The sequence below is a fragment of the Anolis carolinensis genome, chromosome X, assembly GCF_035594765.1.
Source record: "Anolis carolinensis isolate JA03-04 chromosome X, rAnoCar3.1.pri, whole genome shotgun sequence".
Taxonomy (NCBI): domain Eukaryota; kingdom Metazoa; phylum Chordata; class Lepidosauria; order Squamata; family Dactyloidae; genus Anolis; species Anolis carolinensis.
The window spans coordinates 11,051,128-11,078,920 of NC_085847.1; the positions used below are offsets into that span (position 1 = coordinate 11,051,128).

Genomic DNA, 27,793 nt, shown 5'->3' on the forward strand with positions numbered 1-27,793 from the left:
GCAATTATTCCTCTCTCTCTAATTAGGACTTTATTTTTCTTTTCTTTTTGTTGTATCAACCTAGAGGCGTGGATAAGGGGTTGTGTTGTCAAATTTCAAGGTTGGGGGGCCTGTAGTTTTGTGGGTCGCCGTGATGCCATCACTCTTTTATATATATAGATATCCCTCCCAAAATAATCCTCTATCAATAACAATAGCAACAACACCAAGGTGACTCCCAGTGTCCCATTTCCTGCCCAGGGACGGACTCCCTGAGGCGCCCGGGCCGAGGAGCCAAGGCCCCAGGGAGGGGTGCGGGCCCCTTAAGCCACTCCAGGAGAAAGAGAGAGAGAGAGACGGGTCTATTTTGGGAAGAGACGCCCGGCAGGGGCCGCCTTACCTGGGGAAGCTCAGGGGAGAGGGCGGCGGAGACGGCAGAGGAAGAGGCAGCGGGAGCCGGAGCGGGAGCCGGAGCAGCATCCGTGGGGCCCTTTAGCTCCTCGGCAGGGGCTCCGGGCTGGGAAGAAGGCGCCGGGCTCTCTCTGCGGGGAGGCGGGCAGGGGAAGAGGACCAGGAGGCCAGCATCCCCAGAGCGCGCAGAAAGAAAGAGACACAGAGATAGGAAAAAGCAGCGCGTCCAGTGCCTCCTGCGCCGGGCCGAGAGGCTGAGACAGCAGCGGGCGCGAGCGCAAGCACCGCTCCAAACGTTGGGCACGCACGCACACGCGCGCGCGCCTGCCTGCCTGCCTCCCTTCTCCCCGGGCAGCAGGCTCCGCCCACCTCCCTTCTCAAGCCCCGCCCCCTCTCTCTTTCTCAGGCCCCGCCCTCTCCGTTGCCAGGACACCCAACTGGGAGGCTATGGGGTGATTTTAATATTTTGGGGGGAAGAAGAAAGACAGGATGTTTTTTTGTTTTTTTTTAAAGGTAACGAGACGAAATGATTCTGGAAAACCCTTTTGGCAACAGCATGACGTATGTTGTAGTTGCATGCAGTCATTGCTCTTGCAAAGCTGCTAACTAGAGCATATGCATCAGGACTGCAGTTTGTATTGTATGTATGGTAATAGCAGAGACAGGTAACAAATGAAATATATTCTTATTGGGATTGTGATGACGGTGATGGTGTGTTTTGAGACTATTGTATGATATGGATAGCAAGGACAGGTAACAAAATATATTATTGGGATTGTGATGATGGTGATGGTGTGTTTTGAGACTATTGTATGATATGGATAGCAAGGACAGGTAACAAATAAAATATATTCTTATTGGGATTGTGATGATGGTGATGGTGTGTTTTGAGACTATTGTATGATATGGATAGCAAGGACAGGTAACAAATAAAATATATTCTTATTATATATATATATTAATAATTATATATATATATATATATATATATATATATATATATATATTATTGTGATGATGGTGATGGTTTGTTTTGATACTATTGCACTGTATGCATTTTATTATACAGATAGCAGGGACAGGTAACAAATAAGATATATTCTTATTATTAAGATATATTATAATTATATATATATATATTATTGTGATGATGGTGATGGTTTGTTTTGATACTATTGCACTGTATGCATTTTATTATACAGATAGCAGGGACAGGTAACAAATAAGATATATTCTTATTATTAAGATATATTAATAAAATATATTATTATTATTGTGATGATGGTGATGGTTTGTTTTGAGACTATTGTATTATATGGATAGCAAAGACAGGTAACAAATAAAATATATTCTTATTATTGTGATGATGGTGATGGTGTGTTTTGATACTATTGTATTATATGGATAGCAAAGACAGGTAACAAATAAAATATATTATTATTATTGTGATGATGGTGATGGTGTGTTTTGATACGACTGTATTATATGGATAGCAAGGACAGGTAACAAATAAAATATATTCTTATTATTGTGATGATGGTGATGGTGTGTTTTGATCCTATTGTACTGTATGTATTTTATTATATGGATAGCAGGGACAGGTAACAAATAAAATATATTCTTATTGTTATGATGATGGTGGTTATGGTGTGTTTTCATACTATTGTATGATATGGATAGCAAAGACAGGTAACAAATAAAATATATTCTTCTTATTAAGATATAATATATTAATAAAATATATTATTGTCATTATTGTGATTGTGATGATGGTGATGGTTTATTTTGATACTATTGCACTATGTATTTATTATATGGATAGCAGACATAGGTAATAAAATATATTATTATTAAAATATAATATATTAATGCAATATATTGTAGTATATATTATAATATATAATATATTAAAATATATTATTATTATTATTATTATTATTATTATTATTGTGATGATGGTGATGGTTTGTTTTGATACTATTGTACTGTATGTATTTTATTATACAGATAGCAGGGACAGGTAACAAATAAGATCTATTCTTCTTATTAAAATATATTAATAAAATATATTATTATTATTGTGATTGTTATGATGATGATGGTGATGGTTATGGTATGTTTTGATACTATTGTACTGTATGTATTTTCTTATATGGGTAGCAGACACAAGTAACAAATAAATATATATTATTATTGTGATGTGGTGGTGGTGAGGATAGGGATACTATTGTATGTATTTTAGTATATATATTCTTATTGTGATGATGATAATGATGATGTTTCACCTACTGTCTAATGCTGAAAGGAGGGCCAATCTACCCTGCTATTATAATGCAGGTTGAACTGCATCATATGCTCAGTGTGGACTCATATAATGCAGTGAAACAGCATTGGATTATATGGCCATATATATGAAATGGCATATACTCCACATCTTTAATAATATTGAATAATTAAAGTATATTTATTATTATTATATTTATTTATTTGTTGGTTGGTGGCACTGTTGAAATGGCATATATTCCACATCTTTAATAATATTTAATAATTAAAGTATATTTATTATTATTATGTTTATTTATTTGTTGGTTGATGGCACTGTTGAAATGGCATATATTCCACATCTTTAATAATATATAATAATTAAAGTATATTTTTATTATATTTATTTGTTGGTGGCCCTGTTGAAATGACATACATTTCACATCTTTAATACTATTTAATAAAGTATATGTATTATATTTATTTGTTGGTGGCACTGCTGAAAGGATGTATATTTCACATCTTTCTTTCTTTGCCAGCAGTTGTGATTGGCAACACGTAATGTGTGCTCGAAGACCTAACACACGTCTGTTCTCGTTGCCGTAGGTGCCAACTGTACAGATCCTGCTGACGTTTTGCCCACCATCTTTCAGGCAGCTTCCCTTTCTTTTTCCGGCTCTTTCGTGGCTATATTTGGTTGTCGATTCCATCACCTTTCCTTGTGTCTCTTCTTCCTCTCCCATGCTTGCCTTGAATGCTTTTGATTTCCTTAATATTAAAATTGTTTTCTATTGCATTCGTTCTGGAGGAGATTTCTGTGCTTCACGTATATCGGTTGAAACTGCAAGACTTGGATGCCAGGGGAAGCTTTCCGCCAGTGATTGATTTCTGCACAAATGATGATGTGCTAAAGGTTTGATTTTTTTTATAGTCGTGTTAAAATGTTGAACTGTAATGGTGCTATTCCTGTGTTCCTCGGGGCAAGAGTGTCACTCGTACACATACATGCTGCAAAAGAGACCCGAGGCATTGGCAGCAACTGTCCATAAAAGAATTGGAAATGTATGTGTGCAAAGGGGGAGCTTGTTGGGTTGCTATTAGTTTTCTGGACTGTCTGGCCATGTTCCAGAAGCATTCTCTCCTGACGTTTCACCCACATCTATGGCAAGCATCCTCAGAGGTTGTGAGGTCTGTTGGAAACTAGGCAAGTGGGATATATATATATATACACACACACACACACACACACACACATATATATATATATATACACACACACACATATATACATACATACATACACACATACATACACACACACACACTTGTAAAATAATGTCCAGGATAGGAAAAAGAACTCTTGTCTGTTTGAGGCAAGTGGCCACCTTGATTAGCATTGAATAACCTTGCAGCTTCAAGGCCTGGCTGCTTCCTGCCTGGGGGATCCTCTGTTGGGAGGTGTTAGCTGGCACCGATTGTTTCCTGTCTGGAATTTTTCTGTTGTCTGAGTGTTGTTCTTTATTTGCTGTCCTGATTCTAGAGCTTTCAAATACAGTAGACTCTCACTTATCCAAGACCCGCTTATCCAAGGTTCTGGATTATCCAGAATGTCCGATGTAAGTTAATTTTTTGACTGATTTATAGTGTATTGTACAATTTTATATGTGTGTTTTATTGTAAGCCGCCCTGAGTCCCCTGTTGGGTGAGAAGGGCGGGATATAAATATTGTAATACATAAATAAATAAGGCATTTTTGTAATCAATGTTTTCAATATATCGTGATATTTTGGTGCTAAATTCATAAATACAGTAATTGCAACATAACATTGAACTACTTTTTCTGTCAAATTTGTTGTATAACATGATGTTTTGGTGCTTAATTTGTAAAATCATAACCTAATTTGATGTTTAATAGAGCTGCCCTGGATCCCTTCGGGTGAGAAGGGCAGGATAGAAATGATAGAAATAAATAAATTTCATAGGCTTTTCCTTAATCTCTCCTTATTATCTAAGATATTCGCTTATTAAAGGTTCTGCTGGCCTGTTTAACTTGGATAAGTGAGACTCTACTGTACTGGTATTATTATTATTATTATTATTATTATTATTATTATTATTATTATTATTATTATTATTAAATACCGGTAGCCAGATTGTGTTCATTCTCATGGTTTCCTCCTTTATATCGAAATTGTCCACATGCTTGTGGATGTCAATGGCTTCTCTGTGTAGTCTGACAACATTCACACTTGTCTCAGGCAGAGAAGAGTTCTTTGTCCCGCCCTGGAAAGGATTCCCCCAGGCAGCAACAGCCAGGCTTTGGAGCTGCAAGGCTATTCAATGCTAATCAAGGTGGCCAATGGCAACATTCACACTTGAAACCATGGTGAGCAACTACAGTTGTCTTATAAGGTGTCTTATAAGGTGTTCATCCAACTACACACTTTCTCCAATAACTCCAATGAATGACACAGCATTCATGCCACAGCATCCCTAAACTACATTTCCCAGAATTCTGCAGAAACCAATGTGTAGCTTGCCACCTAGTGGCTGTCTGGGAATTCAAGAGAACAAATATATTCTGCCACTTGGGGCTGCAAACCAGGTATGAACAAAGTTGCAGATGCTTTCCTATGATCTGCAGTATCAAATATTCAGCCACAATGTAATTCTTGATGCAAAAATACACAAATGCCCCCATCCTATTAGTCTGCAAATTGGCTCAAAGGGTAAAATGATACATATAGCAAAGAGTTGTTTGGAAATAAATGTATTTATGATTTATTACAGTAAACGTATACTGTAATAAATTTGTGTACTTATTTTATATACTTCTATACCCGCAGCGGGTATAGAGCTGCTGAACTTGCTGACTGAAAGGTCAGCAGTTCAAATCCAGGGAGCGGAGTGAGCTCCGACTGTTAGCCCCAGCTTCTGCCAACCTAGCAGTTCAACAGCATGCAAAGGTAATAATAATTATTTATTTATTTGACCAGTCATATGACCATTTCAAAAAACAACCTAGCAGTTCGAAAACATGCAAATGTGAGTAGATCAATAGGTACCGCTCCAACAGGAAAATAACAGCACTCCATGCAGTCATGCCGGCCACATGACCTTGGAGGTGTCTATGGACAACGCCGGCTCTTCGGTTTAGAAATGGAGGTGAGCACCAACCCCAGAGTCAGGATTTTTTTTAAAAGAAAAGCAATTCACACCTACATTGTTTAAAAAGGCACACATTACATCATTTATTTCATTTCCACCATTTCAACTATAAATATCAACATTAGTGTTTAAACGACAGGAATCAAAAGTACAGGGTTGTTAAAAGTACAGTTACAAATATTTTACACTGTATTAACACCACACAAAAAAGGAGGAAAGAGAGAAGGCGACATAAAATTCCATTGTTTTGGTTACTTCTGGAATGCTTAATTTTTAACAGCTGGGAATGTTCATGCCAGAGGCAGAAAACGTAAAACTAACTTTCTTTGGATCAAACTTTTAAAAATAGGCACTTCATTCATGTTTGGAAAATTGTTACTTGAAAACCTTTCCCCAAAAAAGTTAAAGTATTTGCAAATGCATCATCAAAAAATGGCGATTATTTCACCAAAGAGAAAATAGAAGCAAAGGATGGTTTTGTCCCAGGTGAAGAAAACAATAATAGCTTCTCGCATCAGATACACTATTGTAATGCATGATGTATTCAAGAACGTAAACTATATTCATATTTAAAGATCTTTGCATTTTAACTGTAGGCAACTCCTGTTACTAGACCTTAGGCACAAGTGTCTCTAATATTAAAGAGAAGCTACAGAAGACAACAGGGATTTGAAGGTATGCTTGGCTCAGTCCCATCCCCATAGGTTTCTCGGTTCACTTCAATGGAAGAAGTGAACAGAGAAACTGGTTCATGCAGGAGACTCCAAGCACATACTGTACATTCACGTTCACAACTTAGGATCGGGTGCAACTGAACATGTGTCAACAAATTTCATAAACCCTGACCAAAACATATACAGTGGGATGTATGACGGTTGAATGAAAAGTAATGCCTCCACCTTCGTAACTCCTCAAGAGATGGCAGTCCTGGTATGTGGCAGGTACTGGCTTGTTCAGTAGACTCTCCTCTACTGTTCCATTTGGCAGGAAGCCTTAGCATTGAACAGTTGTGTTGTTAAAGTGCAAAGTATGGAACCCTGCGCAGATGGTCGGTCAATGAGACTTAAGCAACGTGCAGTCACTGAATTCTTGACAGCAGAAGGTGTTGCCCCAAAGGAGGAAGGCGTCAACTTCATTCTCATAACGAGAGAGCAAATTTCAAGTCTGTACACTTTCATTTCAGGCGCTAGCATCCTGGGTACCCATCATGCACAGATCTTCTGCAATAATGTGACCCACACGTTCTTGTGAAATGCCGATTATACTTGAAATTTCTCTCTGAGTGATACGACCATCATCCTGAATCAATCTGTCCACCTTTTGCTTGTGAAACTCGGTAGTTGCTGTCACAGGACGCCCAACTCTTTGTTTGTCATGCAAGTCAGATGTTCCCACCTCAACATCTTTCAACTTACTCACCCAACAACGCAAGGGACTCACATCAACACAACCACCATAAACAGCTTGCATTCTCGGATGAATCTCCTTTGGGGTGACACCTTCTGCTGTCAAGAATTCAGAGACTGCACGTTGCTTAAGTCGCATTGACCAACCGTCTGCGCAGGGTTCCATACTTCACACTTTAACAACACAACCGTTCAATGCTAAGGCTTCCCACCAAATGGAACTGTAGAGGAGAGTCTACTGAACAAGCTAGTTCCTGCCGCATACCAGGACTGCCATCTGTTGAGGAGTTATGAAGGTGGAGGCATTACTTTCATTCAACCCTCGTATCTTCTTTTTAAAAACAAAACAACAACCCTATGGTACAGTCCACAAGCAACACTAAGCTAGAATTTATTTCATGGGGGGTAAATTGTGACCCTATGAGCTGCACTTGCAACGTCAAGGTCCCTGTTTCAGAGGCACTACTGGCCATTTGGGATGAAAAATGGGAGAAGTGTGGCACTTTAGGATTTAGTTCAGTCCTCCAACCTTGGAAGGTGCCCATGCCTGATGTAATCTTATGCTGCGTACAAGACTTAGAGTTATGTGCCACTCATGTTTTTCCATGGCTCTACTAGTCGGGGGAATCCTACTGAGTATAATGTAATGTGTGGAACTCAAATCTGGCTAAACGTGTCATTTGATGTGACCCCCCCAGATGCTGGACTACAAGTCTTGTATTCGTCATCAATAAATCCCAGGACTAGACCAAATGGGAGTCGGGATACAGTCACATCTGGAAGGCTGAGGTTTGTTCCGTTTAGTCAGGAGAATTAGGGTTTGGATTGAGATCCAAGGCTTGGGGATAGGATTTTGAACTTCAAATGTCCTTAGGCAACTGTTGGGTTGTCATTCCCATTATCACCAGGACACATGGTGGAAAACCAAAAGTGAAGGGAGTCGTTGTTCAATAACAACTGAGGACCGGATAAAAAAACGAAACTATGTAAAAACATGATAGTTGGCCCTCTGTATCAATGGACTCTCCATCCATGGATTCAACAGCCCTTTGAAGGCAACCATAAGGCTGAGATGACCCTCAATGAATACAAGTCTGATAGAAATTTACATGAAGCCCACCTTATTCAAACCACAGACCAGAATAAAACCAATCCTAGTCTGTTTCATAACAAACCAACTCTAAACTATGGAATGCTTGGCTGATGTATTAATCAAGAGTCTGCTTTAAACCACAATCTCTGGTTCAAACGTGACTAGCTACGTTTTCATACAAAGTGGAAGTAAATGCTATAGGCATAAAGGTTTAATTCAGGCTCCTATGTGCAGCAATAAATCTCAAGTTTAGTGTTTTGTCCCAGCCAGGCTACAACTTATGCAACAAGCAACAGAATGTTATTTAAAAGAGCGTGTCAGTTTTAAAAAATATCTACTCAGTCAGTGCTAAAAAAAAGGCACTTACACTTCTACTAAGTTGCTTTGAGGTAATTGAAAATATACATTTACTTTATTCATATTATGCACAATTTAGAAGTATTTATAAAAACTGTTAGTAAAACTGGAGACAAGAGAACATACGTTTGCTTCATATTGCCGTTTTAATGACACTAACTTAGGGCCCTTCCACATAGCCATATAACTCAGAATATTAAGTCAGAAAGTCCCTCAAAATCTGCTTTGATCTGGGTTATATGAGTCTACACTGTCATATAATCCAGTTCAAAGCAGATATTGTGGGAATTTATTTAGGGCCTTAGGTCCCTTCTACACTGCTGTACAAAATCCAGATTATCTGCTTTGTACTGAATTATATGGCAGTGTAGACTCATATAATCCAGTTCAAAGCAGATAATGTGAGTTATCCACTTTGATAATCCGGATTATATGCCAGTGTAGAAGTGGCTTGAAAATGAAACTTACATCCATACAGGCTAGAACTGAAGAAGTCAAATGGTTATTATGAAAATGCAACTGTTTGAAATTGCAAAGCAAGATTGTGATGTTAATTCAATTAAGAACAGAAAACAAAGTCAAATTGCAAAAGCTCAATATTTCTGGGCTATTAATTCCCTCTAATTCTACACTGGTAGTAACACTGATGTATCAAAAGTTAGAATTCATATCCAAAACAGTGCAAACTTTTGAAAGGCAGCCTTTAAAAAGTAAGTCCACATGGTTAAGCTGACCCGTTTTCCCAAAACGTCTTTGGAAGAAACAAAGCAACACTAGTTACGGTTTTAATTCAGATTCAAAGGTATCAGATATTAAGTGCTATTACCTATTGAAATGGATAGTTACTGGGCAGTCCTGGAAAAGAAAATTCTTTGAAAAGAAAAGGCTTTTTTGCCAGAATTGGGACACTCACTTTCCGTGCACGGTGCCATTTAGAAGAACCCAAACACATGGAATATGGTGGTCACTCCAAGAAGGTTGCTGCCAGGACAATTCCAAGGATGACAACCAAGACAGAGACGCAAATTATTATAACGATCAATTTCTGCAGAGAGAAAAACTGTACATTAGTATATAGAAAAAAGGAGAACAAAATGTATACAGAGATGCAAGGCATGCACATTTACTCCCCACATTAACCACAACTATTTAAAATTTTCGGTGGATATCATGTCACGCCAAAACAAGCGTCAAGCGACTTCGTAAACCCAAGGATTTGAAGGAACATCTTGTCCCCAATGTGTCTGTCCAGATTTAGGATTATATTTAGACATCCTTCTCTGAGCATGGCACCTAAATGAGAGAAGATAGGTGGCCAAAAAAGAAAAGGCCTTCGCAGAGATGGCAAATCTCTCAGGAGGTTTCCCTTGCCTTTACTACTGGTATTAGATGAGATAATGCGAAGCTATACCTTTCAATAGCCTGATCTAGATATACCGTATATACTCGAGTATAAGCCGACCCGAATATAAGCCGAGGCACCTAATTTTGCCACAAAAAAACTGGGAAAACATTGACTCCAGTATAAGCCGAGGGTGGTAAATTTCAGAAATAAAAATAGACACCAATAAAATTACATTCATCGAGGCATCAGTAGGTTAAATGTTTTTGAATCTATATATATAAAAGTGATGGCATCAGGGCAGCGGACAAAACAACAAAACTACAGGCCTCCCAACCTCGAAATTTGACAACACAACCCATCATTCATGGCTCTAGGTTGATACAACAAAAAGAAAAGAAAAATCAAGTCCTAATTACAGGGAGATGAATAATAGTTTTTATCCAATTGCTGCCAGTTTGAAGGCTAAGCTCCGCCCACTTGGTCTCCTAGCAACCCACTCAGCCCAGGGGACAGGCACAGTTAGGCCTCACTTAATCTCTTTCACAGATTATCAGGTTTTAACTGGATTATATGGCAGTGTAGACTCAAGGCCCTTCCACACCGCTATATAACCCATTTAGAACCTTATATTATCTGCTTTGAACTGGATTATCTTGACTCCACACTGCCATATAATCCACTTCAGTGTGCATACTAAACATAAAGACTACCATACAACAGACATTCAATACCACCACTACCTCAACAATTTCTCACCAACACCACCAGAAAATGCCACAGCAACGCGTGGCTGGGCACAGCTAGTATTTACATAAAGCTCAGATTCTGATAAGACTGTCCAACTCTAATCAAATCATTGGTCTCATCTTCTTCAATGTAAATGTGCTTATTTATCCTTTTAATTATAATAGAGTAAAATAATACATGTAATAATAATAATAAATAATACAAGAAAATAAAACATGTAATAATAAATAGAGTAAAACAATAAATGCAATAATAATAATAATAATAAGATCAGAGTGAAATAATAATTATTAATAATAATATTAATAATTATTAATAATAATAAAAATAGAGTAAAATAAATGTAATAGTAGCAACAATAATAGAGAAAAATAATAAATGTACCATATATTCTCGAGTATAAGCTGACCCAAATATAAGCCAACCAGGACCCTCACCCGAGTATAAGCCGAGCGGGGCTTTTTCAGTCTTAAAAAAAGGGCTGAAAATCTAGGCTTATATTCAAGTATATACAGTAAGTTGCTTTTTTATAGAAAAGATGGTTTTTTAAAAGTGCCATCACATTGTTCTCAGCCACAGTATGCCAAAGTGTCTTACGGAAAAGAATTCTTTTGAGTCTCTGTAAACATATAACAACCTTAGCACAAAATGCTTAGTCCTTCAAAATGTGCATTATTTATATACAAACCAAGAGGGAACTTTACATTTTAGTATTAACAAAAAAAATCTCTTTGTCCTATTGTTCTGTACACTAACAAAGAATGCTATGTCAAATGCAAAGCTTGCATATTTCTACACTGCTCTAATTCCAATGGACATCACTAGAATCACCTCTTAAAGTTGAATGCAAGAAATGTAAAATAAAATACGTTCGGCAACTAGCCACAAGGTGTCTCTGTTCTCACATAGAACAGAACTTCAACTTGTACATTTGAGAGTTTATGTCAGTGGTAATAAAACTTTTTTTCCTAACCATGCTCTGGGTTGCAGAGTTTTCCAGGCTGTCTGGCTATGTTCCAGAAGCATTCTCTCCTGACGTTCTGCCCACATCTATGGCAGGCATCCTCAGACGCTGTGAGGTCTGTTGGAAACGAGAACTGTTGGAAATGTTCAGGGTGGGAAAAAGAACTCTTGTCTGTTGGAGGCAAATCTGAATGTTGAAACTGGCCACCTTGATTAGCATTGAATAGCCTGGCAGCTTCAAAACCTGGCTACTTCCTGCCTGGGGGAATCCTTTGTTGGGAGGTGCTAGCTGGCCCTGATTGTCTTGTCTGGATTTCCCCCATCTTCTGAGTGTTATTCTTTATTTACTGTCCTGATTCTAGAGTTTTTTAATACTGCTAGCCACATTTTGTTCATTTCCATGGTTTCTTCCTTTCTGTTGAAATTGTCCACATGCTTGTGGATTTCAACGACTTCTCTGTGTATTCTGACATGAACAGTCCACAGAGATATAAACCCCACTTGCCTAGTTTCCAACACCTCACAACCTCTGAGGATACCTGCCATAGATGTGGGCAAAACGTCAGGAGAGAATGCTTCTGGAACATGGCCAGACAGCCCGGAAAACTCACAGCAACCCAGTGATTCCGGCAATGAAAGCCTTCGACAACACAGGCTCAGGTCTCTTTGATTGGAGTGCCCTTGGCTGAGAACTATATTGTATTTGGACCTTCCTAGTCCACGACAGCCCATGGTCATCATTTGACCACCTCACCAACCCACACTGTGAACTCTAGTTGGCTGTTGTAAATTAATGTGGATGTTTGTTTGGATTTTATGTTATTATATAACTTTGTTTGACTACATGTAGTTGAATTTATTGATGTAAGGTTTAATTTACTGATGTTAGATTTTAAATGGATGTTAGGTTTTAATGTTATTTTTATATGCAGGGTTTCTCTGGGATTTTACGTCAGTATTTGTTTGTTTATGGAGGCACTGAATGTTTGCCACTGTATGTTGGAATCCGCCCTGAGTCCCCTTGGGGAGATAGGACGGAATACAAATAAAGTTATATATTTTTATATTATATTTGCCACTGCCCATCACATTCATTCAGCAGTTCGGTTTCAGCATTTTGAAAATTGGTAATTATAGTGGAGTCTTTGTATCCACAAGGGATTGGTTCCAGGATCTCCCGCAGATACCAAAAATGCATTTGCTCAAGTCCTTCTAAAAAATGGCAGCAGCCTGCGATGCTGTCCTATACCATTTTAAGTGAACCTTTGCAGAGTGAACATGTGTGCTCATCACATGTAGGAAGAGGTGAACACACATGCATATGCACTCTCTCTCTGCAAGCCTCATCCCTTGACTATGAAATATACTGTACTGTCTCATCTTTTCCTGATCATAGTCTATGTTACCTATGACATTATTGACCCCAATTGGAAGCTGCTGTGATTTTACTGATTGTTATTTTAATGTAAATTTTATTTTTGTATAATAATGTGTTTCTATATTGTTGTGTATTGTATGTCTGTATCTTTGCTGTAAACCGTCCTGAGTCCCTTCTGGGAGATAGGGCAGTATATAAATAAAGTTGTTATTATTATTATTATTATTATTATTATTATTATTATTGTTATTATTATTATTCTCTCTACCCCACATTCTCCGCACCTGCTCCAAGCCTCATCCTTCCATCTTTCTCTCCCCTGCCACAACCTAACACTCACTTCTTTCTCCTCCTAATTCCATGCCCCATGCACATACCAAAGGCAGTTCTAGCTCCCACTGCCATGCACATGTTAGCCCACCCAAGCATTCTTTTCTTCCCATTTCAAACATGTGTAGAGGACGATTGAATTACCACCCAAGGCCTCGTGAAGGATCCAACAAAGTGGTGGGGAAAGTGGGTTGCCTGTAACCTGAACTTCCTTGGCCCCGTTGTAGTTTCATTTGAGACTGTGTGTGTGTTTCAGCCAAGCCATCGGCACCCCAAGCAACTGTCACACTCCCCAGAATTATAAGAACATAGGTCTTATGTGACTGTTGAATGCAACCCACTGGTTGGCAAGAATGTTAAACTTTGCAGAATTAAACAGAGCATCAGCAGATATCAGGTAACATGCAAAGGAAGTTAGCCGATTAGTACTTACTGCAGAGAAACAAAATGAGATGCATGCTGGAGTTATCTGATCATCACTGAATCCCAAAAGACAAGCCAAAGACTAGAGCAAGCACCGCAAACAGCACCAGGACTACAAGGAGAATTATCCACTTTTTCTGCAAAAGGAAAGCCATTTTTCCAAATGCTATATTTTAGGACAGGGATGGGAAACATGTCATTCTAAAGATATCATTGGACTACAACTCCCATCAAGCATCAGCCATTGTTAGGATGACTGGAAATGCAGGACAACATTACCGGAGGGGTTACAGTAGAGTCTCACTTATCCAAGCTAAACAAGCCAGCAGAACCTTGGATAAGCGAATATCTTGGATAATATGGAGGGATTAAAATCAAATTAGGTTATGATTTTACAAATTAAGCACCAAAACATCATGTTATACAACTAATTTGACAGAAAATGTAGTTCAATACGCAGTAATGTTATGTTGTAATTACTGTATTTACGAATTTAGCACCAAAATATCACGATATATTGAAAACATTGACTACAAAAATGCCTTGGATAATCCAGAACCCTGGATAAGCGAGTCTTGGATAAGTGAGACTCTACTGTATTTCTATTTTAGAGAGATAGAATCATAGAATCATGGAATAGTAGAGTTGGAAGAGACCTCATAGGCCATCCAGTCCAACCACCTGCCAAGAAGGAGGAAGATGACATTCAAAGCACCCCCAACAGATGGCCATCCAGCCTCTGAAGTGCTAATTATGCCACCACCCCATCTGGAGATTACCACAGGCCCAAGCAGCGTTCAAGCTATAGGAGCTACAGTAGAGTCTCACTTATCCAACATAAACGGGCCAGCAGAACGTTGGATAAGCGAAAATGTTGGATAATAAGGAGGGATTAAGGGAAAGCCTATTAAACATTAAATTACGTTATGATTTTACAAATTAAGCACCATGTTTTACAACATATCGAAAGAAAAAGCAGTTCAATACACTGTGACGTTATGTAGTAATTACTGTATTTATGAATTCAGCACCAAAACATCGCAATGTATTGAAAACATTGACTACAAAACATTGACTACTAACAAATTGACTACAAATAAAGATAAAATTGCATAAAATGAACTTACAGTAACAACATAGTCGAAAATTAAATCCATAAAACATTATGTCTTTGCTGTCTAGAGAAAGAGCTGTGGATCCGGGCGGGAGGCAGACTGCATTGGATAATTGAGATTCTGCTGTAATTGTTATTGGTTTAGTCAAACAGAAATTGGCAACGAACAAAGTCAAGGTGCCAAATAGTTTGCCTATTTACAAAACAGTGACTCAAGGGATGGAGTCAGTGACCCCCTACACCTCAGAAGCCACACAGTGGGATGATCACATTTGTATGTACAAATCTTTGAATTAGAATCATACAGTTATAAGAGATCACATGGCCATCCAGTCCAACCCCCTGCTGCCGTGCAGGAAAAGCACACTCAGACTTACCCGGCGAGCTTTACTTTGATATTTAACAGCTTTTTTGGTCTCTTCTTTTGCATGCTCCACATAATCCACTGCATTCAACACATTCTTCTCGATGCTGTTCACCATTTCACCCTTTAAAAGTTGAAAATGAAACAGAGTTAACACCATGGCTGGGATGTTCCAGGATTATGATGAATATAAGCACCGTGCAAAAACAACAAACTGCATTCATATTGTAAAGAAAAATGGCAGGTTTCGTAGCATATTTGCACTGGGATAGAAGGTTCCAAATGATGCACTGTGCAAGAAGAACTACAAAAATGTGAGCGGCTTTAAACAGCTTGCTTGTGATTGGCATTCTAACAGGAGTGCATTCACAATGTTGCCTTTACTACTGTCCATCCAGCCATAGACATGCCGTATCCATTCAGCCTTAAAGTATAATTTTATATTTTGATTCGTAGCTGCTTATAGAAAGGAGAAAAAGCCAGCTAAGCACCTACAAATTAACATTAATTTTCCTTGCATGTATATACCAGTTAGGGATCTTCAGCAAAATTATGCTACCAAATCTCTTTGCTTTTCTATCTCAGAATTCTCTGTAATTCTGCATTGTAAACCCACTTATCTACCTCTATACCTTTCCCGTGTGCATCATGCTAGTAGTGTGTTCATGAGTGCACTACTTTCCTATGTTCTATTTCAGGCTTAAATTACTACAGGCTGACTGTGCCAGTTTAGTGATGATGATAATAATAATAATAATAATAATAATAATAATAATAATAATGATGATGTATGGGATGTACAGTTGGCTTTTTGAATGCATCCTACTATAACACCAGTATACAACACTATAGCAGACTGGATGAACCGACATGGAAAGGATATGGGGAAGACAGGGAAATCGTAGGACTGTTACCTGTGCAGTTCTGTCCATCAGCAGACATTATGATTAGCAAGAAACAGCAGAGGGTTACAATTTGTGCATTTCTGCAGTTTCAAAAGTTCCCCAAAGGAATAAGCTCAAAGGACACATAAAATGCCTCTTTACATGGAAAGATTCAGGACTAATGTATTTAAAAAACACATGTAAACATTGATTTACTCTTAAGCAAGCAATTGGAGCTGTATGAAAAGATACCTGCATGTGAAAGTGTATATACCTTCAAAGCAGAGAAAAACACAATTGAAATTAAGCAAAGGCTCTGAATGTTTTAATTGACTGCTTGCATGATATTTGCATACTAGTCCAAACATATGCTGAAAAATACAATGCTTTTTGAAAATATGGCAGTTTAAAATATTTTCTTCTTTAGAATGAAAGAAAAAACAGCTCGCAAAAAAGGAGAAAAAGCATCACTTTTGCATGGAGCTAAAATACAACACTTGCTTTGTTTTCAAGGTTTTGGCAGGGTGAATGGTAGTACTAAGATCTAACCCTCAATCTTTGTTAGATACATTCTTCTGGAGAGCTTCGAACACACCACCATACAATAGTTATTAGCAAAAGAGATTACGTTCATTATATGAGTCTACACTGTCATATAATCCAGTTCAAAGCAGATAATCTGGATTTTATATGGCAGTGTAAATGAGGCCTAAGATTTCACAGATACAAACCATTAGAGGTTTCTTATAATGGTCACCTAGTATCTACAACCTATATGTATAAGAGTTGTAGTAGTGATTATTCTCGCATGGTTCTAACAAAAAATAAAATAAAATGTGGTTTCGGAATCCAACAGTGTTGACATCACATACCTGAACCTCAACAAGCATTGCCATGTCCATGAACATTTTATGGAGCTCCTGTATACTGGATTCCAGTTTGATAATATCCTTATGACGTGACTCAATTTCATCCAGCGCTTCTCTAGTAATTTTGGTGTCCAAAATGATCTTTGGGAAAGAAGAAGACGTACATTGAATTAATGTGTGGATTTTTTTAAATTATAGAAACACAGTTCACACAAACATTTGATATTGGAGTCCTCGTGGGGAACAAGTTAAACATGAGCTGACAGTGTGATGCGGCAGCATAAAAAGCCAATGGGATTTTGGCCTGCATCAATAGGAGTCTAGTGTCTAGATCCAGGAAAGTCATACTACCCCTCAATTCTATTCTGCCTTGGTCAGACTACACCTGGAATCACACTGTGTCCAAATCTGGCCACCACAATTGAAGGGAAATGTTGACTCTAAGCTGGAATGTGTCCAAAGAAGAGCGACTCAAAGGACCAAGGGTCTGGAGAACAATCCCTATGAGGAGCGGCTTAAAGAGCTGGGCATGGTTAGCTGTTGGGAGTGCTTTGAATGAAATTTTCCTGCTTCTTGGCAGGATGGGGTTGGACTGGATGGCCTACGAGGTCTCTTCCAACTCTATGATTCTATTTCAAAATCTTAATTAAAAACCTCTGGGCCGGGAGAGGGCATTAGGAACCATACATATAAGAGCAGTAAACTCAAAATACATACATCGGAAGTGAAAATAGAAAGATTCCCACTTTCCAGCATATCTTCCAGTTCTTCATCAGTTGTGGTTTTTCCAGCTAGTAAGAAAATGTCATTTATTTATTAAATGGGGTATAATAACAGTTTTGACTGAAATCTGAAAGATGTCTGCCTTTCACCCAAATAAATGACAGGATGGGGAGATTACTCATATTATACAACTTTGTTAAAGAGTGATGGACATACGCTTAGCAATTAAATAGACAGGTAAATTGGGACAACCTGATTGATATAGTTGTTTCATAATATTATTACGTGTTGTATAATGAAACATAATATGGTACAATGAAACACTATCAATCAGTTCTTCCCAATTTAGAGGTCCATTACACATTGTATAATACTATCATATTACATATTGCTTTCCTGAAATGTTTAGAGGGCCATACACACACACACTCAGTAATCCTTAATGTAGTTCTGAATTATCCCCACATTAAAGACGGCTGGCTGAGACCAGAAATAGTGGTTTGAACCAGACAAGTTGTGGTTTGTTGTTGACATTGGATGTGGAATATTAGTGAAGGTCCAAGTCTAATATTCCAATACCTATTTTAAAATTATTGATGGTGGGAGGAGAAAACAGGGAGAGGTGGGCAATAAATACATAGATAGATACATACATCATTACCATCATTATTTTCTCTCTAAAAAAGACTATTTGCACATCTTCCTTACAAATGTTGGAGAGAAAAGCCTGGAATCTGGATAATCTCCAGTTCACATGAACCCACACATGCCTGTTTTACACCCACAAATCAATATACTCACAATTATACTGAACCTGTTCGTTCAATTTAATTGCAAACCACCTTAGTTGAAAACTGTGGCGTAATTGTTTTTATTAATATGAATTTTCTGCTCAGATCTGCAGAAATGTACTAAACTATGAATAAATAAACTAATTTTCTTAGATGTTAGCATCAAACTTGGAGGTGCCAAGGGAGGAGGCGGGTTCATCCCTAAGTAATGAAAAAACAAACTATTACACAACTGTGCAGAATTACCAAACACTGCTCTCCTCTTCAAAACACCACTGGAAATAATCATCTTGTATAGCAAAACACCACCACTACCACCACCACATGGTCTCACTTACTTATTTCTAATTGGCGTCGTATCTGATCCTTGGTGCGTTCCCGAAATACAGTCTGGGTTGTATTATATGTTGTCATAACCTCCACAAACTTCCAAGTCAACACAGAGTGCTGAGGGTAGACATAAATACATTTTTGCAAAATTATCTTTAAAATTGTCTTCTACATGGGGTTGGAGGGGGAAAATCTCCAGCCAGTGGGCCTAAACTGGCCCATTAAGGCCACCTTTCCAAATCCCATTCCCTATAGTTTCATCTGATACTTCTGGGTACTCAATGAGATTATTTTGCTCTTCCTCCCATATCCCTACATGAGAAAGAGGGAGGAGAAGCCAGGGAGTGTTCTCATGTTCCCTGTCAGCATCTCACCATAATAAAATAATAATAATAATAACAACAACAACAACAACAACAACAACAACAACAACTCAGGACAGCTTACATGGAAACAACCCAACCACAACATAAGTTAACATATAATCCATGAATTAAAAACAAAATATAATAACATAATTATAAAACAACATAACAATTACTTAAAACCTATAACCATCTCATTATTCAGATGAGATCCAGAAAAATGAAAGTGCCCATCTGTTGTTTATTCTCTTGCTTGTGCTCTCAAAGGTCTGAAATGCTTCCCTCCACACTTCACAACATGGCCATATACATGTTTGCTGGCTATACGATACCTGTGATTTTCGTATTCTGACATCAGCTGATGTACGATTAGCATTTCCATCCCGAGCAAAACTTTGTTCTATGGCTGTAAAATAGACATAAAGCATTGAATAACGTTGATATGGAACACGGTTAGCATTTCTCTCTGCCTATAATAAAATATTTGTATTTTTAAAAAAGAATACCTGTTACAGAAAGATTCACACGGCCAGAAATAAGTCCTATTAACCAACAGTGAATTAATCCTTGAAATGGAATTAACTTTTTCCTCATTATTGTTGCTATGAATCTGGAAGATACAACTCTACAATGTATGGCTTCTCCTGCTTTTTAAACAGTTTTTCTTATCAATAATTTATTTCAATTGTATGAGGGAGCGAATATGGCAGAGAGCGTCCCCTGAACGAGTTGTTACACAATTTTCACCCAAAAGTATTTTCTCCTTCAGTTATGTCATTCTTACCTTTCAATTTAGCATGAACAGTATTTGCTGCTTTCCTGATTTCTTTGTTCAGTTCTTCAAGTTCTTCCTTTAATTCTTAAAAGTAAAAAAAATGAAGAATAATATACAGCTATTTATGACAAATGAGGATCACGTAACTATAGAGGGACCAAAAAATAATAATAATAACAAAGCAAATCAGGGAGTGGCTGAAAATTCACTTCTGGTTTTGAACAAAATATATAATTACGAGTGTGGGTCAAAAGGTTTTGCCTCCTGTGTAATAAAAACGTTATGATTAACATATAACAGCAGAAGTTGCTACAGATCATAGCCTGAACTGTCCTATACACATAAACTACCATTCAATATAGTCACCATCAATTTGTACATTTATACAATAGAAGCAGGCAAATTAGGGAAGCAAATGCATGCTAAGAGTCACCAAGATGAAGGGCTTACTGTCTTTAGGATGTGTGGCAGAGAGAATAATGCTGTGTTTCTTCTTCACTTCTTCCACAACATCTGTTATTTTGGTCATGTACTTTCGGATTTCCTCAACCTTTAGCGTTTGTCGACAAGACAGAAAAAAATAAATCAATACAGGACTGAAAGGTGATAGGAAGAGATCTGAATTCAACAATCCATTGCATTATGAACTCCTACATTTATAGATCCGTAGGTAATACCTGGATCATTCATGGCCTTCAGTTAGAAAGGGGTGATAACTGATCAAAGGGACTAATACCATTCTATGCAGCTTTGTCTAAGCTAAAATTGAACACTAACTTGGAAGCATGGGCTATATGAAGATGAGCAGCTTGGTCAAGCTCAATCTGACCATTAGTTAAGTATGTGTATGTGTGTTCAGTCAATGACCAGCATTAAAATAAATAGTAAAAGGTAATATTAGGCATTAAAATACAGTTTTTATAAGCAGGGTTAAGACACAATGTGGTATATGAGAGTTAAAAACAGTATTAGACATGTGTATATTTTAATAACAGTGATAAAAGCTGAGATAAAAGAATAGAACCCTTTATGTCTGTGACAACATCCTGCACTGGTGCAAGCTATTGTCATTGCACAGAAACAAGCAACTTTGGCTGTAGTTTTAGGAGACCAATCAGGCAAAAGATAACACTATGCAATGCAATTTTTGTTCTTGGGTTATAAATGTCATTTCCTAATTGGTTCTGTCATTTTTTTTCTGTTCTGTCATAAAAACATGGGAAAAGTTTATGAAACGGCAAAAACCTTGTTTTTACGGGTCATCCTGCAACACATTTTGTTATTGTTTTCCAATGGATATCTCATCGAGTCTCAACAAATTCCACATTTATTTATTTATTTATTTATTTATTTTATTATAGTTTGTGGCAGGCACAAAAACAACCAAGTTTCTGGAGTAGAACAACTGCTTTCAAAGCAAGTACTGCACAATTAAACAGGAAATAATATTTTCAAACCAAGAACAAATTTTGTTACATAGTGTAATCAATATAAAACTTTTCAGGTCTCCCTGATATAGTTGGTAAAATTGGGTTGATAACGTGTTGCTGAAGGTCAGAAAAAGCAGTACAATAAAATATGTTCCACAGATTCAACTGCCTCGGCCTCACAGGGACATAGGTAGGTGTTCATGGTATGGTACATTTGCTATATCTTCCCTCCAGGATTGCAGAAGGAAGCACATTAAATTTAGCCAAAGCAAACGCTTTCCTGTATTTTAGGATGTTTAGATTACTTAGGTGCTCTGTTGGAAGAAGAGCCCTCCCACAATCTCTAAAAACCGGGAAAATGGAAGCTGTGTTGATGTAGTTTCACAACTCAATTTCCCAGATATGTGGCCAAATATTTTCTTTGGCTTTTGTGTAGCCCATAGTTCTGTTGGCATTTGGTGAGAATCTAAGCTTTAGGACTTTCTGATTTACTGACTTTTTGCTGGTATGTCCACACACCACAATCTCAGTCGAACTATATGGATTTGTCTGAAAATTGTGATACAAAGAAGTTGACTAAAAGTTTGCATCAATTCCTAAAAATAATCTCTGGGGTTTAAGAGGCTGACTCTTGCATCCATTTTACCTCTTGGAAGAAATCTTCCATATAATGATCATTTTCAACAACAACAGTCGCTTCTTCATTTTGGGTACCCTATAAAAAATCAGAAATATTTTGTCACGTGAGTGTACCCATTATAAGAAGCAGATTCAATTCAGTCTTGAGATAACAATGCCATTTTATATATGATTGTATGCTTAAGCAAATGAACAGGTCCATAGTTCGTCATTACTATTAACAAAGCTCACAACTTCTGAGGATGCCTGCCATAGATGTGGGTGAAACGTCAGGAGAAAATGCTTCTGGAACATGGCCATACAGCCCGGAAAACTCACAGCAACCCAATGATTCCAGCCATGAAAGCCTTTGACAACACAATGTAAAAGTCATTTTTTCCTAAATATTTTGGAATAATAGTGTTTCAACTCTCCACTTCTACAAGGATGGAGCCAGGTTGATCTCCTTTGGGAGGAAGTTAATGTCCACAGACTAGTAAATTCTGGAAAATTATCTTAAAATAACCCATCACTCAGAAATATGCATTCTACTTTCCATGTGACTTGATAACACAACGTTCTCCATCCTTCTATATGTAGTTTGTAGACATTAAATGGGAATATTTGTGCTGTAGTGAGCTAGTTTAACAAACCAACAGCAGCCAACTTTATATAACCATGGGCCAAATATCATCTACTACAAACAAGGCAGAAAACCAAATTTCCAACAGATTAAAACTCAGGAGATCAATTACATAGAGGATGGCACAGAAATGGATTAAAGAAATAAGAGACTGAAAGACACGTTCAATTTGCATTCAGCAAATAAGAAACTTGGATTCGAGTGAAGTATTCTTTACACTTATGAAAAACTAATTACTTATAGTATCAAACCAGGCAGTGTATGTAGGACATGTGTGTGTATGCACACAAGCAAAACAGATTTTATTTATTTTAACCATTTAGATTCCAAGTTGCATTCAAAGAGCTTATGTGACACCTTATGCCTCATTCCTTCCATCATCACTGCCTGTCATTTATTTATTCCACTGGTTCCCAACCTTTTGGCCCTCCAGGTGTTTTGGACTTCAACTCCCACAATTCCTGGAGGACCAAAGTTTGCCCATGCCTGGACTAGGTTATACGGCAGTGTAGACTCATATCATTCACATCAAAACAGATAATATGGATTATATGGCAGTGTAGAAGGGGCCTGGTTTTTGCTCAAGGTGATTCTTGCCATCCTTTGTTTAATGTGTTGTCGAAGGCATTCATGGCTGGAATCACTGGGTTGTTGTGCATTTTCTGAGTTGTCTGGCCACGTTCGAGAAGCATTCTCTCCTGACGTTTCACCTACATGTATGGCAGGCATCCTCAGAGGTTATGAGATCTCCAATATACCTCACAACCTCTGAGGATGCCTGCCATAGATTTGGGTGAATCTTCAGGAGAGAATGCTTCTCGAACGTGGCCAGACAGCCCAGAAAACTCACAACCTATCCTTTGTTGTGCATTTTCTGGGCTGTCTGGTCATGTCGCAGAAGCATTCTCTCCTGACGTTTCGCCCACATCTATGGCAGGCATCCCCAGATGTCGTGAGGTATTTCAGAAACCTCACAACCCCTGCCATAGATTTCTTGTGCGTCGTTGTGCATTTTCCTGCTGTCTGGCCACATTCCAGAAGCATTCTCTCCTGACGTTTCGTCCACATCTATGGCAGGGCTTGTGAGGTTTCCGATATACAACCTCACAACCTCTGAGGATGCCTGCCATAGATGTGGGCGAAACGTCAGGAGGGAATGCTTCTGGGACCTGGCCAGACAGCAGGAAAATGCACAACATTTCAGTGATTCCGGCCATGAAAGCCTTCGACAACCTACACTTTGTTTTTGTTTTGTACTACAAAGGGCCTTTTATCCCAGGATCTGATCCCAGGTTATCTGGCAGTGGGGACTCATATATACTCTGGGATCAAGGGCAGTGTGGAAGGGCCCATAGAAGAGATGTCCAGTGTGCATAAGATAGGAATCGTGGAGGGCTGAGTGGAATATTTAGAGGCGTCCTATCTCAAGAACATGTGTTGCATTTGGTGAGGGGAGCTGCAGTTGACAAAGACATCCGGGCTTTTTGCAGGACTGGCTGCAGCTTCCTGCCCCCTCCCCCTCCTCAGGCCCCTGCTCCTTCCCGCCTCCCGTCGCCCCTCACCGCTGCCAGCTCCGCCAGGCGGTCCCTCATCCCCTCAACCGAGAGGAAGAAGCCGAGGCCCCGTCTCCTCGCCTCTCCTCTCCTCACAGCGCCGCCCCCAGCTCTCCCTCCAGCTCCTCACGGGAAAAAAGGATGCCAGGGCGAGCCGGGCCGACTGCGCATGCGCCTTGCCTCTCGCTCCCGTTAGGATCCAAACCTCTGGGACCAAGGAGGACCAGTCGGGGGGCGGGGGCGCTTTGGGAGAAAGGGGCGTGGCCTGTGAGCAAGCCCCGCCCCCTGCCTCCAACGAAGCAACCACACAAGCGCCTCTTTGGGTTACCATTCTTTTGGGCTCCCTTGTCAGTGGCCTCAGTTGGAGAGGATTCTGGGACTCAACACCACTTGCTGTATTAATAGCATGTATTAATATCTATCTATCCTTTAGATCAGGGGTCCCCAAACTAAGGCCCGGGGGCCGGATGCGGCCCTCCAAGGTCATTTACCTGGCCCCCACCCTCAGTTTTATAATATAATATTTTAATATCATTTTAATAATATAATATATTGTATATACATATAATATTGATAATAATATTATAATGTTATACAATACTAATAATAATACCATATTATAATATTAATTATATGATATATATTACATATAATATTACAGTATAGTGGTATATTGCTCTTTGGATTTTGTGTTGTACTGTATATGATTCTTTATTGTATTGTTGTAATTGTATTATGATATGTTGTTTTTATATTGTGTTATATTGTATTTTTCCCGGGCATGGCCCCATGTAAGCCGCCCCGAGTCCCCATTGGGGAGATGGTGGCGGGGTATAAATAAAGTTTTATTATTATTATTATTTTATTATAGTTCAATATAGTAATATATAACGCTAATTGTGCTATGCTAATAATATAATATATTGTATGTACATACAGCTGCTCTGAGTCCCCTCCGGGGTGAGAAGGGCAAAATATAAATGTAATAAATAAATGTAGTAAATGAATAAATAAATAATTTTAGACTTAGGCTTGCTCAAAGTCTGAAATGACTTGAAAGGCACACAACAACAACAACAATCCTAATTAACTTGACTATCTCATTGGCCAGAAGCACACTTCCCATTGAAATCCTGATAGGTTTATGTTGGTTTCAATTGTTTTCATTTTTAAATATTGTATTGTTCTTGTGGACCGAACGGTACCAGGTTCAAATCCTGGGAGCGGAATGAGCGCCCGCTGTTACCCCAGTTCCTGCCAACCTAGCAGTTTGAAAACATGCAAATGTGAGTAGATCAATAGGTACTGCTCCGGCGAGAAGGTAATGGCGCTCCATGCACTCATGCTGGCCACATGACCTGGAGATGTCTATGGACAACGCCGGCTCTTCAGCTTAGAAATGGAGATGAGCACCAACCCGCAGAGTCGATCACGACTGGACTTAACGTCAGGGGAAACCTTTACCTTTACCTTTTTTATTGTTCTTTCACTGTTGTGAAAGAACAACAGTGTTCTTTCACATTTGTCTTATTTGTGTTGCACCACAAATAAGACGTGCAGTGTGCACAGGAATTTTTTTTTTCCCCAAATGATAATTCGGCCCCTCAACAGTCTCAAGAATTGTGGACCGGCCCTCTGCTTTAAAAGTTTGAGGACCCCTGCTTTAGATGGATAGAAAGATAGATAGAAAGCCCACATTGGTGTAGGTTTCAAGGCGCTTTTGTGGCACGTTGTGAAGAAACGCAGGTAGGAAGAGAATCCATGTGACTGCAGTGGGGTCCTGAGGCGAAACTTTCAGTCAGTTAAATGCAGGCCCCTTCTACACTGCCAGGTAATCCAAAATAATCCACACAGCTCTATATTCCAGGCAGAAATCCCACATGATCTGCTTTGAATTGAAACATATATTTATTATTTATTTATTTACATTTATATCCCACAATTCTCACCCCGAAGGGGACTCAGGGCGGTTTACATGTATATATGCATACAATATATTATATTATATGACTATATTGCAATATTATTAGTAATATAGCATGAAATATAAATATACAATTATAATAGTGAATTATAATTATTACATTGTATTGCATCATATTATTATTAATATTACATGTATATACAATATATTATAATATTAGTATAGTATAATATTATTATATATTACAGCATTTAATTGATACAGGAGACATGGTGGAAAGATGTCTTCCTGGCCCCGCCGCCTTCATTCTGCTCCAGAATGGCAGTTTGAATATATAGCAGTGTAGACTCAGATAACCCAGTTCAAAGCAGATCTTGTGGGATTTTCTGCCTTGATATTCTGGGATATAGGGCTGCCTGGAAGGGCCCTTAGTCTACACTGCCATATAATCCAGTTCAAAGCAGATAATGTGGATTTTTTTCAACTATGTAGAAGGGCCCCCAGATTATCTGCTTGGAACTGGATTCTCTGGCAGTGTGGACTCAGGGCCCTTCCACACAGCCATATAACCCAGAATATCAAGGCAGATTATCTACAATATCGGCTTTGAACTGAGTTATTTTAGGGCCCTTCCATACAGCCCTATATCTCAGAATATCAAGGCAGAAAATTCCACAATATCTGCTTTGAACTGGGTTATCTGAGTTCACACTCAGATAATGTGGGATTTTCTGCCTTGATATTCTGGAATATAGGGCTGTGTGGAAGGGTCCTACTGAGTCTACACTGCCAGATAATTCAGTTCAATGTGGATTTTTTATAAATGTGTGGAAGGGACCTCATCTGATAATGTAGATTATTTGCTTTGATGATCTGGATTATATGGCAGTGTAGAAGGGTCCCCAGATTAATACAGGTTGAGTATCTCTTATCCCAAATGTTTGGGGCCTGAAGTATTGCGGATGCCAGAATATGTCCCTTGTGGAGGTGGTATCCAAGTGTAAACACCACATTGATGTATGCTTCCATTTATACACATATCTGAAACGAATTGTATACACAATCACTTATCCAACACTCGCTTGTCCAACGTTCTGGATTATCCAACGCATTTTTGTAGTCAATGTTTTCAATGCACTGTGATATTTTGGTGCTAAATTCGCAAATAAAGTAATTACTACATAGCACATTGAACTACAGTAGAGTCCCACTTATGCAACACTCGCTTATCCAACGTTCTGGATTATCCAACGCATTTTTGTAGTCAATGTTTTCAATGCATTGTGATATTTTGGTGCTAAATTCTTAAATACAGTAGTTACTACATAGTATTACTGCCTATTGAACTACTTTTTCTGTCAAGTTTGTTGTCTAACATGATGTTTTGGTGCTTAATTTGTAAAATCATAACCTAATTTAATGTTTAATAGGCTTTTCCTTAATCTCTTCTTATTATTACCTCAGAAATGGCAAAGCCTTGTGAAACGGACGGAAGAAATAAAGGCAAAATTTTTGAAAATTTCCACAGCTTTTTCTGAAGGGACCAGG

General features: G+C 38.5%; 2 protein-coding genes and 1 long non-coding RNA gene across 23 annotated transcripts in view; 1 reads left to right on the forward strand and 2 right to left on the reverse strand.

The window, feature by feature from the left end:
• The window catches only part of rimbp2 (RIMS binding protein 2), a 116,332-nt gene extending 115,673 nt beyond the window's left edge, over positions 1 to 659 (reverse strand). For 3 of the 17 annotated variants that reach the window (XM_062958707.1, XM_062958712.1, XM_062958721.1), the window contains exon 1: positions 380 to 648. The gene's annotated coding sequence lies outside the window, so the exon portion shown is untranslated. Of the gene's footprint in view, positions 1 to 379 lie in introns of all 17 variants that reach the window. The other 14 variants (XM_062958710.1, XM_062958708.1, XM_016994726.2 and 11 more) reach the window with 12 other exon arrangements.
• A 107-nt stretch (positions 660 to 766) lies between these two features.
• Positions 767 to 27,793, forward strand: LOC134292917 (uncharacterized). 3 transcript variants are annotated; one of them, XR_010000029.1, is made up of 2 exons: positions 767 to 3,565; positions 27,710 to 27,793. It is a non-coding gene; the product is annotated as an uncharacterized LOC134292917 (long non-coding RNA). The 3 variants fall into 3 exon arrangements; XR_010000027.1 differs by lacking the exon at positions 767 to 3,565 and adding an exon at positions 25,194 to 26,152; XR_010000028.1 differs by lacking the exon at positions 767 to 3,565 and adding an exon at positions 25,194 to 26,067.
• Positions 5,876 to 24,652, reverse strand: stx2 (syntaxin 2). 3 transcript variants are annotated; one of them, XM_008113632.3, is made up of 11 exons: positions 24,331 to 24,647; positions 22,154 to 22,222; positions 20,528 to 20,627; positions 20,087 to 20,161; positions 19,635 to 19,708; positions 18,946 to 19,054; positions 17,811 to 17,884; positions 17,097 to 17,234; positions 15,354 to 15,464; positions 13,873 to 13,999; positions 5,876 to 9,721 (listed from the first exon to the last, which is right to left on the reverse strand). In XM_008113632.3, exons 1-10 carry the CDS (start codon positions 24,358 to 24,360, stop codon positions 13,916 to 13,918), a joined length of 864 nt encoding a protein of 287 aa, XP_008111839.1. In that variant the 5' UTR covers positions 24,361 to 24,647; the 3' UTR covers positions 5,876 to 9,721; positions 13,873 to 13,915. The 3 variants fall into 3 exon arrangements, 2 of the variants coding, with proteins under 2 accessions (XP_008111839.1, XP_003222800.1); XM_003222752.4 differs by lacking the exon at positions 13,873 to 13,999 and having other exon boundaries at positions 24,331 to 24,648; XR_010000026.1 differs by lacking the exons at positions 5,876 to 9,721; positions 13,873 to 13,999 and having other exon boundaries at positions 16,255 to 17,234; positions 24,331 to 24,652.

Coding starts and splice junctions, on each gene's coding strand:
- stx2 (XM_008113632.3), bottom strand. CDS start 24,360: ATGAGGGACCGCCTGGCGGAGCTGGCAGCG. Junction 19,709..20,086: donor TGTTCATGCTAAATTGAAAG/GTAAGAATGACA, acceptor TCTATTTTACAG/CCATAGAACAAAGTTTTGCT. Junction 17,235..17,810: donor TTTCTATTTTCACTTCCGAT/GTATGTATTTTG, acceptor TCTTTCCCAAAG/ATCATTTTGGACACCAAAAT.